Below are 16,524 nucleotides of genomic sequence, written 5' to 3'. Positions count from 1 at the left end.
CAATCTCGGCAGCACAGGCAATTCAAAGGGACTTGGATAATATTCAGTTGTGGGCCTGGCAGATGAAATTCAATGTGGACAAGTGCAAGGTAATACATGCAGGTAACAAAAATGTCCACTATAATTACGCTATGGGAGGAATAGAACTAGATGAAGTATCGCATGAGAAAGACCTAGGAGTCTATGTGGACTCCTCGCTTTCTCCATCCAAACAATGTGGGGAAGCAATAAAAAAGGCAAACAGGATGTTAGGGTATATTGTCAGAAGTGTAGGATTTAAAACAAGGGAAGTAATGTTAAGACTGTACAATGCACTATTAGACCTCATCTGGAATACTGTGTACAGTTCTGGGCACCACACTTCAAGAAAGATTTCACTGCTCTAGAGGCAGTTCAGAGGAGAGCAACCAGACTTATTCCAGGTCTGAAGAGAAAGTCCTACTCGGAGAGACTGAGGGAACTGAACCTTTTCACCCTGGAACAGAGGAGACTACATGGGGCCTTGATCCAGGTCATCAAAATTATGAAGGGCATCGACCACATCAAACCAGAGGAGCTTTTCTAGATCAGCAGGGACACACGCACCCAGGGACAATAATGGAAATTGGGCTTCAAGGCATTCAAAACGTAAAACAGGAGACACTTCTTTACACAGAGAGTAGTCACAATCTGGAACAAACTTCTTAGCAATGTGGTAGATGCTGAAAATTTGGGAACATTTAAAAAATAGACTGGATAGAATCCTTGGATCACTCAGTTATTAATGGACACCAACAAGCATGATGGGTCGAATGGCCTACTCTCGTTTGTAAACTTTCTTATGTTCTTATGTTTTGACACGAGTCAGATTTGTTGAACTGTCACTGCAAAACTCTACACACAAATCCCTTCATTTCTCATTGCCTACACCATGTGGTCATTTAGAAAGCACTAGCATTCAATACTGTTCACTCAAGTCAGCACAGCTTGAGCACAATTAGCATACAATTACCCAGGTGGAATCACTAAAAGTCAAAATTGATCACACACCAATCAGAACCTTCAATAGATAGATAAAAGGGCCCAAGTCAGTTCATTCAGTTTTGGAACAATGGATCCAGAGAGACGTGAAGGAAAAGGTCAAGGACACCGAAGAGGAGGAGGAAGAGGAGGAGGAGGAGGAGGAGGAGGAGGAGGAGGAGTAGGGAGTGGAGGAAGAGGTGAAGGAAGAGGAAGAGTAGGAGGTGGAGGAGGAGTAGGGAGAGGAAGTGGAGGTGGAGGAAGAGGAGAAGGAGGAGGTGGAGGAGTAGGCAGAGGTGGAGGTGTAGGAAGAGGAGTAGGGAGAGGAGGAGGTGGAGGAAGAGGAGGAGGAGGAAGAGCAGTAGGGAGTAGAGGAAGAGGTGAAGGAAGAGGAAGAGTAGGAGGTTGAGGAGGAGTAGGGAGAGGAGGAGGACGACGACAGGGGAAGGGGAAGGGCAAGGAGACAAGCAGACTCGGATTAAATTAGTGCCACTGTAGTTGACCATGTCCTTGTCCATGGTATGACTATGAGGGAGGCTGGGCAACGAGTACAGCCAAACTTGAGTCACTTCACCGTCTCCTTGATCATAAGAACCTTCAGGAAGGAAAACAGGTAAGTGTACTTCAGACTGCTCTCTACTGTAACTTTTGAGTCCTGTACTCTATGCTGTTACAACACATACATGTACTGTAGCTGTTGCACTATACTAATAAAAATAAATGCATCAAATTGCCTCACATACAGATGTAAGCTTCCATTTTGTAAAAAGGATGCGTTACAGTTACTGTAAGCAGTAATTCTATTTTTGTAGGACACAGAGATGACCACCTGGTGGAGGCAGGCTAAGGCTTTTGTCGGAGGAGCAAGAGAGGGAGCTGGTAAATATGGTCATTGCCAACAATGTAATCCACCTGCGAGGGATTCAAAGGAGAGTGATTGAAGACAATCACCAATGTCGAGGGATAAATGCCATCAGCCCAACATTAGAACAATTGATCGCATCCTCCGAAAGCACAGGTTCCAGATGAAACAGGCCTACCATGTCCCTTTCGAACAAAACTCTGAAAGACCAACGTCTGGAATATGTTCAAGTATGAGTTTTTATATTGTATGAAGTATCGTGTACTGTCACAGTATAGCAGTACAGCAGTTTATACTGTAGCACAAAGTAAATATGGTGGTCTGCCATTTGTGCCCTTTTGAACTGTGTTTCAGGGTAGTCATTTACTCTACTGTGTGTCATGTGTTTTGCAAAGAATCTATGAGATTGAAGGCCGGCCAGCTCCCCATGAGATTATCTTTGTTGATGAGACTGGATTTAACTTGACCAAAAGAAGGAGAAGGGGGAGGAACATAATTGGCCATCGGGCTATTGTGAATGTCCCTGGCCAGCGAGGAGGGAACGTCACTATGTGCACGGATATCAGCCAACGAGGGGTACTCCACCGCCATGCCATTCTTGGACACTATAACTCTATGCTCTTCCTTGGTTTCCTTGATGGTCTAAGAGAGCGTGTGTTCCAGCTTGACCAGAGGGAGCCAGCACAACCAGAGCAGCCTCGCTACATTGTTGTTTGGGATAACATCAGCATAAATTATTACCAGTTTTTGTAGTATTGTTTTGCATTTATCTCACGGGTCTCATCGTCAAGACTATGTTGTAGTGTGTGTGTTTTTGAGGGCTTGTGTGTCATGTCTCAGGGCAAAGTTTGTATTTTTCAGCAAGATTGAATGGTTTTGAGTGGAGAGCTTCAATCTGACCTGAAAATAGGAAGTTTGGGGAACTGGGTGAGAAGTTATGAATTATGAGTTTCGAGAAAAGGAGGCATAATTTCAAGAAATGTGTTTAAGCAATCTAGAAAAACTGTAATGGACACCAAACAAGCACGATAGGTCGAATTGCCTCTTCTCATTTGTAAACTTTAGCTCCCTGGACATGCAATCACCATCTAAGGAAAAAAATAAATCAACGTGGATCATTAGTGCATCTAACACAGGAAAAGATCCATAACAATTTAAGCTGTGCTAACCTTGCTGGTAATGGGTGCAGGAGGAGCACCCGGAGAGGTTAGGGAGCCGCTGGGCGTGGGGATGACGGGCGCTGCCAGGGGTGTCTGAGCAGGTGTGCTGGGCTCGCTGCTGCTCATCTCACCCCCCGAGGCCGAGGCTGAGCCTGAGGGGCCAGGTGTGCCATTGGAAGCCGCATTGCTGGAGGGCCGTGTTGGCTACAAAATCACAACAGGGAGAGACAGAGACACAGGAGTCACTGACAAGCTGGTAAACAGTGTTGTACAATAGGGAGCCTTCTACATCTCTGGTATGGCTTTCTATACACTGATTGTTGACATTGGACAAAGGGAAAACTAAGACAGAGAACTATAAATAATGGTTCACACAAACTGAAGAAATGTTATAGTTACATGACATGAAAAATTAGTAATATTTTAATAGCATCATTTAAAAACAACTGATACTTGCAAGCCAATTTTGTAGTTGAAAATGTTAATAATAGTTGATAGTAGTAGTCGATAATGTCCATGACTGTAACATGCATTAAAGAAATTAAACACCAGCAAATAGACTTAGAGGAAATGAAGAAAACATATTTGTGAGGTTGGCTTTCTGCAGCTTTGCCACTCATTATACAGTACAGCTTCTTTGAAAGTCCAGTGAAGCCAACGCTCTTAAACTGTAACACATACCTTCAGTCACAACCTTGAATGAATAATTCTTGCCATACAAACAATGAATCAGCCTGCAAGTTCTTGCATTGCTTTCAAGCAACTAAAAATAACTCTAGTTCTGTGAATTTCAAATTAGGATAACCACCCAATGAAAATAAAATCAAGCAATGAAGACTTCTGCACTGCACTGATCCTGCAGGATGATAAGAGATTTGAGAAGCTTGGGAGCCTGGAAGTAAGCGAGTCCAACTAATTTCCAATAGTGTTAACATGCAGTAGTAATAGCTCAGTGCAATGTAGTTGAACAAGGAGGACTGATGCTTATAGACTAAATAGTTTTAAAGGGCAGGGGTAAGATTATAGGAGGCAGAAAATGCCCACATATAGAATGATGCTTGCTACTGGACTTCGTATATAAACTTGAAGTGGTCTTTTACATAGCAAGATCAATACTCGTCAGAAGGCGGATTTAACTGTTGAGCCATCGAAGCAGAAGCCTTCATCACCCACTGCTGTAACCAAAAACCCACCCCCACCCTATCCCATGGGTTCAAGCTCACCTTGGTGCGCCGGGTGGTGGTCTGGAGGAGAATGGGAGGATTCAGAGAAGAAAAGTCACACAGGGAGAAAAGGAGACACACAGACAGACAAGCAGCAGCGGTGGCAGGCAGTGTGCAGCAGTGGTAGAGCCAATCGTTATCGGAACAAGAGAACAAACACATCGTCATGGTTAAAATACGCAAGGCAGGCCATCCATGGCCAATTATTTCCAGATACAGAAACTTCACTTGAGCTTCAAGAATTGGCAGAGCTGGCTCAGAGAAAGATCCTATAATGACTAACTGTTGCACAACTTCACGCCAAGGTTAACCCTGACACATTGATCATTTTGGCCTCTTTCTCAAGATAAAGGTGTTTTAGATTCTGCTCAAAAGCAAATATGCCCTTTTATCCATCTCAAAATGCATCATAAATGCATTATTAATTGGAAAAAGGTGTTTGTATCAAGTTTATTATTAAAACTATGGTTAATCTACAAATAAAGGAAGTTGGCAGTTAATCTTTCCGGTTTATTAAAAAAAAAAAAAAAATGTAGGCCTATCAACAACACTTTCAGAGCATTCCAAATTGAGTTTCATCTAATATTTATACATTTATTAAGAAGCAAAAAAGGATGAGAAATGTTTTGCTCAATATACTGTAGGTAAATACATGAATATACACCGATCAGCCATAACATTATGACCACGGACAGGTGAAGTGAATAACACTGATAATCTCGTTATCATGGCACCTGTCAGTGGGTGGGATATATTAGGCAGCAAGTGAACATTTTGTCCTCAACGTTTATGTGTTAGAAGCAGGAAAAATGGGCAAGCGTAAGGATCTGAGCGACTTTGACAAGGGCCAAATTGTGATGACTAGACGACTGGGTCAGAGCATCTCCAAAACTGCAGCTCTTGTGGGGTGTTCCCAGTCTGCAGTGGTCAGTACCTATCAAAAGTGGTCCAAGGAAGGAAAAGCGGTGAACCAGCGAAAGGGTCATGGGCAGCCAAGGCTCATTGATGCATGTGGGGAGCGAAGGCTGGCCTGTGTGGTCCGATTCAACAGACAAGCTACTGTAGCTCAAATTGCTGAAAAAGTGAATGCTGGTTCTGATAGAAAGGTGTCAGAACACACAGTGCATCGCAGTTTGTTGCGTATGGGGCTGCGTAGCCGCAGACCAGTCAGGGTGCCCATGCTGACCCCTGTCCACTGTCGAAAGCGCCTACAATGGGCACGTGAGCATCAGAACTGGACCACGGAGCAATGGAACAAGGTGGCCTGGTCTGATGAATCACGAGTTCAAGGTGTTGAACTACAAATTCCCCAGATCTCAATCCAAATCGAGCATCTGTTGGGATGTGCTGGACAAACAAGTCCGATCCATGGAGGCCCCACCTCACAACTTACAGGACTTAAAGGATCTGCTGCTAACGTCTTGGTGCCAGATACCACAACACACCTTCAGAGGTCTAGTGGAGTCCATGCCAAGACGGGTCAGGGCTGTTTTGGCGGCAAAAGTGGGACCTACACAATATTAGGCAGGTGGTCATAATGTTATGGCTGATTGTTGTATATGTGGGGATTTTCAGGTTTCATTGAGGCAAAATATACATTTTCTATAAAATCTCAAGTTTGTATCTTTGCCTGACCTGTTAAACACCACATACATAAACAAGACATTAACATAATTGAACAAGCTAATAACAATAAATTATTATTATTATTATTAATAATAATAATAATAATAATAATAATAATAATAATAATAATAAATTATTCAGAGCTTTTAAGCTTAGAGCAGCAATTCCATTTGGAAAGGGAAGTTTATACTACTTAATATAAATAGATATTTCAAACATAATGCATCGTCAATAAAATAAGTTGTACAACTGTTGTACAATTAAATCATAAAGTCAGCCAGAACTAGCAAAGTAATACCCGATACCTACTAAAGAAAGTTCTAATTTATAGTAAACAGTAGTTAACTTCTCAATCTCAATTTTTGGTTTAAACATTTGATCACACTTGGTCAGCAGTTCAACTTTTAAATTCATGAAAATGAATGTACTGAACAAAAGGTCACTTTGTATTGTAAACCCTATCATAAAATAAATGCATTATCCTCTTGGTATTGTTACATGCACTAATTGTCATGCTTATGTCCTTGATGTATTTTATTGGTTTGACTGCATATTCAGTTGAGTAGAAATTAACTTAATATTATTTTCATCCTGTTACAGTATGAAGTTAAATATACTGAGCAAAACATTGACTGCTTAAACATTGGCAGCAGCATATCAGTGCATTTTGTTTGATAAACGATTGATTCTGTGCTACTTCTATCCATTTTGGAGAACTGAGAGTCTGTATTAATAATTTGAAAAGGCACGTTAAATCACAGAGAGGCAAAAATGAACCAAGGCTCTTAGCTGTTCTTAATCTGTTCCAGAAGTAAATGAAAATGCTCAGCTACAATGACACTTAGCTGGTAAAGCACACTGACATTGCTACATTATTATAAAAACATATTTTGTAATCTTAAGACATTATATTAAGAAGTTAATCGTCTAATTGAAAAAACACTAAAATCAGACCACTCTTCAATTCAGGCAATTTAACAACAAAAAACACACAAAAGAATGTGTCAACTAAAATTCAGCATGAACAACAAAATGGGACGCAACGAAACAAACCGTGACTTTTAAATCAAATGAAAAGCCCTGCAGTGATGGATTCCCAGCCTTAAACCACAGACCTTTAAAATTATGGAAAAAACAAAACAAACCAGTGACAATAGAACAGGCAAACAAAAGAATATGAGCCATGGAAACACCGATCTAATCAAGCCCCGTAATAAAAACCACAACAAAACAAAGATATAAGAATGAATGAATGAGAATCAACTGTGAATATTGCAATTTGTGTACCTTCCTGAGAGCTGGGGTCTGTCTCATCATTTTTCAAGAAAAGACACGGAGGAATAAACAGAGAAAGACCTTCAGTTACAATCACATTCAGGGAGATGAAGGAGCCAAAAAGAACAATAAATAAAGAGGAGAAAAAATAAATTATACAGCTTCTGCTATGTAAAGTACTGTATCACAGCTCGATGCTGATGAAAGAAAGAAAAAAAGAAAAATGCTTGCAAATGGCTTCATGGGTCCTTTTTTGGGGAGGGCTGAGTGGGGATTTCTGCCTTCCTGTCCTTTGTGAATGTATTGTCTGTCCACTTAGGCTGCTTCACGGATCCCTCTTCCTTTCCGACAAAATCAGCTGCGTTCTAACACTAATTAGTGCAGTGCCATTTTCTCAAGCCTTTCTGCAGGCCTCAGCCCTGCACCTGCTCTCACAAGGAAACAACCCTTCTCGCTCTCTTTCTCTCTGCCCGAGTCTCTGCTGTGATTCTCCAACCACCGCCCCGTTTGCACATTACATCATCACTTATGGATCCTTTTTTTAACCCCCCACATCTCTCTCACTATCTCGGGTGCACCCAGAGAGAGAGAGAGAGAGAGAGAGAGAACGAGAGAGTGAGTGCGCGAGAGAGAGAGAGAATTGTGCCACTAATTGATTCGTAGCTGTGCTCTGTTGAGAAGGCTCCTTTGTATCCTAGCAACACTCTGCAATTTATTTTGGTGGCTGATTACAATGGCACACAAATCCCTTCCAAAAACAGTGGAACAAGGGATGACAGCCTGTGACATCCTAACTTGTATGTGCGTTTTTGGGGGGGAGATTGACTGGGAGCTAGGAGGTGGTTGTGATGCAAGTTGTTTACAGTTGCTGGCTTCCAAATTTGCAGTGCCGACTCCATTTCTTGTCCTCACCAGCTAGACACAGGGTCTTGTATTGTAGGCACATTATTGTATGTGAGTGTCACATGGTGAAGTCTCATGAAATATACTTGAAACAAGTTGTTAAATGTAATTAAGAAAAAACAGCTTTAACCTTAATTCAATAAATTATTAATTTTATGTTTGCTAACTTAAATTATAATAAAAAGGTAAAAAAAAAAAATTAGGGAGTCTGCTAACCTAATTTGCATATGACTAGGCATCTTTGTAGTGCAGTGATTTTGTAACTTAATTATAATATATCAGTTGCTCTAAAACTATACGAGCACATTTACACAGACCAAAATTACAGTGTACAATGTAAATGCTGAGAGATCGCTTTTGAAATATTCTGCAAACGGAATGACTCTTTAAAACTGCATTTCTAAGAAGACAGAAAACTTTATAATTACTAGTATTCCCATTGTCAATTTATTTAGCATATTTGCAATAATATGTACCTGGATTATTATTACCAGCACTATGCTGTTACTTCCCCTTAAAAGCCACATACATTATTAGGTTTTAATATCTCAGGCACATTTACTTTAAGTAAGAGTAGTAAGCCCAGTGTGGTCCATCAGGGATTGCATAAGCTTGTGGTGTTAAGACACAGAGCAAGCCTCTTAAATCATCTATAAAGGGGCTACTACCTATACACTAAAATCACTGACAGCTCTGTTAATAATGTGTAAATTATGCTGACACACAAAATGTTGCTAAGGCATTTAATTTTACAATCTTGTACAAGACTGCTGGTTCTAGAAATATCAAGAACTATATATACAGCTCTGGAAAAAATTAAGAGACCACTGGAAAATCATCAGTTTCTCTTGTTTTACTATTTACAAGTATTATTTTTGGTAAAATTAACATTCTTGTTTTATTCTATAAACTACTGACAACATTTCACCCAAATTCCAAATAAAAATATTGTCATTTAGAGCATTTATTTGCAGAAAATTACAACTGGTCAAAATTACAAAAAAGATGCAGTGGTGTCAGACCTCGAATAATGCAAAGAATGTAAGTTCATATTCATTTTTAAACAACACAATACTAATATTTTAACTTAGGAACGGTATTATTTGGTGGAATAATCTTGATTTTCAAATCACAGCTTTCATGCATCTTGGCATGCTCTCCACCAGTCTTTCACATTGATGTTGGGTGACTTTATGCCACTTCCTGGCGCATAAATTCAAGCAGCTCGGCTTTGTTTGATGGATTGTGACCATCCATCTTCCTCTTGATCACATTCCAGAGGTTTTCAATGGGGTTCAGGTCTGGAGATTGGGCTGGCTATGACAGGGTCTTGATCTGGTGGTCCTCCATCCACATCTTGATTGACTTGGCTGTGTGGCATGGAACATTGTCCTGCTGGAAAATATAATCCTCAGATTTGGGGAACATTGCCAGAGCAGAAGGAAGCAAGTTTTCTTCCAGGACAACCTTGTACGTGGCTTGATTCATGCGTCCTTCACAAAGACAAATCTGCCCGATTCCAGCCTTGCTGAAGCACCCCCAGGATCATCACCGATCCTTCACCAAATTTCACAGTGGGTGCAAGACAGACACACTGACACCATTAGATGACCATTAGATGACCAGGGGGTGAGCAAAGCTGAAGACTCGTCAGAGAAGATGACCTTACTCCAGTACTCTACGGTCCAATCCTTACGGTCTTTTGCAAACCTCAGCCTGGCTCTTCTTTGCTCCTCATTGATGAAGGGCTTTTTTCTAGCTTTGCACGACTTCAACCCTGCCCCTAGGAGCCTGTTTCGAAGCGTCCTCGTCGTGCACTTCACTCAAGTTGCCGTTTGCCATTCTTTTTGTAGGTCACTTGATGTCATCCTACGGTTGTTGAGTAACATTCAAATGAGTTGGCGGTAATCCCGGTCAGTGGAGATTTGTTTTCGCCCTCTGCTGGTCTTGTTGCTTGTTGTCCCTGATTGACCTTGTTGTTATGAACTGCAGTCTTTTAAATTTTAAGGATGGAAGCAACCCGACGCTCACTGTATCCCTCTGCCAGTAAAGCCAGAATTGAAGCCGCCTTTTCCTCACTCAACACTTTCCTTTTCAACTCTTTTGGAATGGTTAATTGTTATTTTTTGATTCCAATTACTTTTGAGGTACTACTAACACTGTTTTTACCATACAGCTGGTCCTATTGCAAGAGGATAGTGATGACCACAGTAGTGGTTTTCATATTTTTAGTCATTAAATAACATTTGGTTCAGGGGATCACCTAATCAGTATCTCATTCAGTAGAATGAGGTGTGCCTGTGTTGGAATTCAACAGACACTAGAATGGAATGGCTGCCATACATGTAGAGATGCTGATTTAAGAAAAATGTGCAGTGGTCTCTTAACTTCTTCCAGAGCTGTATATAAAAACAATTTTTGTTTTTATAAAATGTCAACAAAATCAATGTAGTTTCCACACAGAATTTCAAGGCATAGGCTACATGTTTACCCTTCAGCACACCCTTGGATGAAATGTACTCAATCTGAAGAAAATCTCAATGAAAAAAGAGGAAGACCTATTTTGCTGCTTTAGGTCATTCATGTGTTAACTGACAGGAGGTGGAAAATCTATACTTTAAAAAACTGTCTGTATATATCTTGCTCCCTACAGATGCTGTCTGGTGTGGAGAGATAATATTACAGTTTTAAAGTCCATTAGCGAATCATGCTTATCATGGATAATTATTGTGCAATCTGAGCAATTTATTTTCATGATGATTTTAAAATAGGAAGAGAAAATTCCAAATGGAATGTAGAATAAAGAAAGGGTACATAAATATGTTACATAAAGGATTAATTCCATTTGATACATTTGCATTGGTGTTTGAAGTCTGATCAGGGTAATTCTTCACACAGTGTAAACAAGTAGTGTTAATTAAGAGGTACTGCATTTCCTTGAGGTCAGTTCCATTTTAAAATGACCTATTTGATGTTATACTCAAGGCTCCTCTCAGTGCTGAACTATTCACTGCATCAGTCAAAATGTCACCTGCGTTAGGAATGATTAGAAGAAAAGTTACACCACTGTTGATTTCATTTTCACAGCTAAACAGAGCTGTTTGCAATCATACAAATTGAGGACGTCATAAGAGACTGATAAGAGAAAAAGCACTGGCAGGACCATATTACACACCCACTTGAAGATTTCTAGGGCTGGCAATAGTGAGATGTTTATGTATCTCTATTTTGAGCAGTGAGGAACTGTATAGTCACTCAACAGAAGTGGGTGCAGTTGACAAGGAAACAGCCACTGCAGTGATTAAAACAAATTCCAGAGGCAGCCATGTTTAATCCCAGTAATACCTCAACATTTAATCCACATAGTCATTGAAGCACTTCTAAAGATTCACCATTGTTGTTGTAAATGTAAACCGACTGATTGGACGAGCTATAAATTACTTTAAAAATGCATAAAAATTAAAGTCTATTATAATGCAGTAAGAAAAGTCAGTAGTGTCTTAGCTTCAGTCTCAGAAATGTCCACTGCTATGATTAAATAGTTGTTTTTATTAGTAGTCTCCTCTCTTGCTCTCAAATGCCAGCCCTTAAGTTATCTCAAGTAACTCCCTTTCTGTGATGTATACACCGATCAGCCATAACATTATGACCACGGACAGGTGAAGTGAATAACACTGATAATCTCGTTATCATGGCACCTGTCAGTGGGTGTGATATATTAGGCAGCAAGTGAACATTTTGTCCTCAAAGTTGATGTGTTAGAAGCAGGAAAAATGGGCAAGCGTAAGGATCTGAGTGACTTTGACAAGGGCCAAATTGTGATGGCTAGAGGACTGGGTCAGAGCATCTCCAAAACTGCAGCTCTTGTGGGGTGTTTCCGGTCTGCAGTGGTCAGTACCTATCAAAAGTGGTCCAAGGAAGGAAAAGTGGTGAACTGGCAACAGGGTCATGGGCAGCCAAGGCTCATTGATGCATGTGGGGAGCGAAGGCTGGCCTGTGTGGTTCGATCCAACAGACAAGCTACTGTAGCTCAAATTGCTGAAAAAGTGAATGCTGGTTCTGATAGAAAGGTGTCAGAACACACAGTGCATCGCAGTTTGTTGCGTATGGGGCTGCGTAGCCGCAAACCAGTCAGGGTGCCCATGCTGACCCCTGTCCACTGCCGAAAGCGTATACAATGGGGGTTTTGGTGGCAAAAGGGGGACCTACGCAATATTAGGCAGGTGGTCATGGTGTATATAGACATATACACACACAGACGGGTGACAAATTAAAGGAAAAACCAACAGAGTGTCTTTGATTCTACGAGTCTCTGGAACTTTACTGGAGGGATGGAAGACCATTCTTTCAAAACATATTCCCTAATTTGGTGTTTTGATGATGGTGGTGGAGAGCGCTGTCTAATAGGTGTTCAATTGGGTTGAGATCTGGTGACTTTGAAAGCCATAGCATATGATTCACATAATTTTCATACTCAATCATTCAGTGACCCCTCGCACCCTGTGGAAGAGACCACTCCCATCAGGATAGAAATTTTTCACCACAGGACAGGGGTGGCAAACCCTGGTCCTGGAGAGCCGCAGGGTCTGCAGGTTTTTGTTTTATCCAGATCATTAACTGCTTAATTGAACCAGTCTGATCACATCCTGCATTGACATTCTCAGGCACCTGAGAAAAGCAACTCTTTCAGTTTTTCCTCATATAATCGCAGTAATCCAAGAGCATCATGGTCATCGAATGTGTGCTTTCAATCACAATGTCCAACCCTATTTACTGATGTCTTTCCCATAGATCTAAATGCAGATGTAACTTTAGTCACTGTTCCTATTGAAGCACTAGCCAGTTGAGCAGTATTTGGGACAAGCTCCTGCCATTTCATCTTGCCATATTGATCCAAAACCAAGGTCAACTGGGCATGCTCAGCATTTTTATACATGCCACAGAGCATGAAAGGATGTTAATTGCTTAATTGCATCATGCAGTACACCTCTTTGGAGGCATCTGCATTCGTTATGTTCCTCCACTCATTTATTCAGGTTTTTCCTTTAATTTGTCACCTGTGTCTGTGTATAATACATACACACACACACACAAAGCAATACATTATGTTTCTTTTGAGAGCATTATATAAATTTTAAGCACAATAAAATTAAGTTAAATCACTCTTTAGATTAATCCCAACAACCAAGGGTCCTGTTCAAAAACAGATATACAAAATGAGCAATGAATAAGCTGACAAAGCAAAATATAACTTAGATACACTAAGAATATTTAACAAGCTTTGACAAGAAGCCGTTTCCTATATGCACCCTCAAAAATGCCACCAGAATTATCAAAAGTATACCCAGTAATGACAATGACAAACTTCACAAAATACCTAAGAAGATTAAATAACTACAAGAAACATTACACTAATATTAAATGCACAAATTAGTTATCTGCTAAAATCATTGCAGGTAATACCACACTTAAGAAATACAATACTACTAATAAAATTGGGTTGGAAAATGAACAACTACACAATCGATGCAGTCCCAGCATTTGAATGCCTCTCTTAGCTAGGAGATGTCTAATCCACTCACAAAAGGGTTACAGACTATTCTGAGTGGCCAGTTGCTGAAATTCCATTGTAATATATTAATTCAAATTCAGGTTCTGAGACAGACATCAAAAACCTGAGAAAAGGAAGAGATGAATAATAGTTTCCTAATGAAGACAACATCCATGAGGGCAAACAGCTCATTGCTGCTGAGTTGAATGAAGTGTTTTAAACAAGGAAATCAGCCACTCAGTCTATCCCCTCAAAAGCATACCTTCTATAAATACATTCAAAAATAAATAAATTGACAATTACAAGCTGCTCTTGGACAACACAGTTTCTGTCAGTCAGGAAAGCCATGCAATCAAGAGCACAAAGCAAGACACTGCGGCAAACAGGAGGGCAAGAGGACTGTGCAGAGATCGATGAAACAAAACATGCAGACAGAGAAACATACAGTGACCCGCAGAGTCCGTGGGCTGGAAGGACAGGAGAGGTTGTTCAGGAAAGCGGAAAGCGGACATGTCATCATACCAGCCAGTCACTAAGCTATAGACACCTGACCCCTGAACACAGGGTTAAATCTGTCACCTCTTGATTACAGGTCTCAATACTTTAATCTATTTATTTTTCCTACTCATTTCCGAATCAATGACCAGCTGTGATTTAGGTGCATTTACACTCTCTCTCTCGCTCTCCCTCCCTCAGAAGAAGGCTTTTGAAGGTTGAAGGAGTAAATGCTGCTGCAGCACTGAGGCCTCATCACACGGATCGCCCGCTCTCCCCAAGGAGAAACCCAATCTGTCCGTCTGGGACATTCTTCTGGTTTCCTACATTTCTAAACTGTAGTAGGTTTTTTTTGTAGGTTTGTTTTTTAAACAAAGTAAATATTTATATTTCTTTCCTCGTTAAAAGGTATTGATAAAAGATCCCGGTTGTTCTGTAATCAGGTGTGAGAATTTAAAACATTTCTTTAACCATACGTTTTAGATATATTGTATATACTTTTCAGTAGGCACATTCAAACAAACTTGCTCTATGATTCTATAAAGGACAACAATCCCTTTTTGACACAAATCTTTTTTTTTGGGTCGTTGATGATCATACACACAGATTGAACAGGCAGATCTTCCACAATGCCAGGTAGTGACATGCTGTGAGTGCTATTGTTTGTTCCAAAAAAGCAGCTGAGGCAAATGGTGTAATGGGAGAGGCAGGTGTTAGAGACAGTACAACCGCGATGATAAGGAATGGCGTTGCTCTGTCATGCAGCCTGTTGATATTACAAACTATCAGAATCATGCACCACCTTTTTGGGTTTCACTCCTCGCTGCATGGTTGAGAGGGTAAAGGTCAGAGGTTAGAGCAAGGTTAGGGATATTTTGTTAGCAGTTACTTTACAGTGTAAAGTGTTCTCTCTGGCTGGCAGTTCTGAAGAAGAATCATTAGAAGAATCAAGAACTTGATGCATTTTATTTAAAACAGTTATTACTGTTAAGACAAAAAAATAATGTCCAGTACATTTTTCACAATCAAAGCTTAAAATAATGCAAATCTTTAACTGATGACATTATGACACTTAAGAGGTTCAGTTCATATCTCAGGAGTTCTGGAAGATGGACCTTACATAAGCTACTTCTCGAGCCAGTTTTACCCTTCAAATTGTGCCCTACACTGACTAAATGTAATGTTATAGGGGTGTCAAACTCAATCCAGAGAGTATAACATGACACTTCTGACAAACCTCTTGCTATTTTAAAGTGTATACACAGTGTATACTTTTCAACATAGTGATTTCATGGTAGTGGTGTATGTCTGCAGTCGGTTAATATACATATAGTTACGGTAATGAGGGTTTTCAAATAGAATTCAAATGTTCGCTTCTTCATGTGACTGATCACATAAAATCATGCCTTTATTTTTAAGGTTTTAAGTGAGTCTAAACAAAGGATAGCTAAAAACTGTGACATGTAAACGATTGAGAGAATTGTTGATACATTTAATTTAAATCCCGGACGTATGTTCACCATTGTCTTTCATGTTTGCATGTATTTTATGCCAAAAAAAGTTAATGCCTTTTGGCACACACTATTGCAGTCCAAATCAGTTTTCTCTTCAGCAGAATTATTGCAATCTTTTCTAAGACTTGTCTTATTGCTCCAAGCAATTGATCCTGTGTGGCACTTTCTAACCATACATTAATAACTGCTCAAATTGAATCAACTTCCCAAGGTTTACACACACATCTTTCTTAGGAAAAGTTTCTACCACATCTCTCGCATCGATAGTGGCCGTCATTGTTTTAATTACAATTTAAAAATGCAGATACTTTGCCAGACACAACACAAGAGGACGCAACAGTACATCTCCCACAACACTTTGGGATGATATATGAAACAGTGCCTCCTGAAACTGGTTTGGGCACAGGTAGAGACGCACCTGAGCCACAGGCCCTGGACTCAAGCGGCCACGATGAGGTGCACCTAAACGTGGCCAGTGGAAACAGGGAACGAGACACAGTCAGAGCTAATGATTTGACCATTAGGTAAAGGTATGAGGTATGTAAAGCGAACCAGTGTTTCTGGGAAATCAAATCCCAGCTCTGTTTACTTGGTAGTCTTGGCTGGCACCTTACTTAAATACTGAAATGTCACAGGATATTAAAAAAAAAAAAAAACAGGACTTATCAGGCCAGTGAATAAACATACTTCTGCCACTGCTCTAAAAGGATGCATGGAGTACATAATTGAAATGAACAGAACAATCCCTTAACACCATGATTCATCAAGGGATAGGAGTGCAGATTAAGGCCACACTTCTCAAGTCTGCACATGCCAACTACCTGGTTTTGTGAGAAGTTTGAAAAATGTTCTACATATACAGTTCTGTCACCAGAACTTGCTACAGGCCAAGTACAAAAAGGAGGAGTGTGAAAAG

The 16,524-nt window shown here is 40.3% G+C and overlaps 1 protein-coding gene across 6 annotated transcripts in view; it reads right to left on the bottom strand.

Moving 5' to 3' along the window:
* Positions 1 to 16,524, bottom strand: part of LOC136766295 (dynactin subunit 1) — a 128,448-nt gene that overhangs the window by 69,290 nt on the left and 42,634 nt on the right. For 4 of the 6 annotated variants that reach the window (XM_066719668.1, XM_066719667.1, XM_066719671.1 and 1 more), the window contains 2 exons: positions 4,245 to 4,265; positions 3,031 to 3,225 (listed from right to left, as the gene is read on the bottom strand). In XM_066719668.1, the coding sequence (XP_066575765.1) occupies positions 3,031 to 3,225; positions 4,245 to 4,265 (216 nt within the window). Of the gene's footprint in view, positions 1 to 3,030; positions 3,226 to 4,244; positions 4,266 to 7,157; positions 7,640 to 16,524 lie in introns of those variants that run through there. The other 2 variants (XM_066719669.1, XM_066719666.1) reach the window with 2 other exon arrangements.

Source organism: Amia ocellicauda, chromosome 13 (assembly GCF_036373705.1).
Source record: "Amia ocellicauda isolate fAmiCal2 chromosome 13, fAmiCal2.hap1, whole genome shotgun sequence".
Taxonomy (NCBI): domain Eukaryota; kingdom Metazoa; phylum Chordata; class Actinopteri; order Amiiformes; family Amiidae; genus Amia; species Amia ocellicauda.
This window is presented reverse-complemented; position numbering and strand designations above follow the sequence as displayed.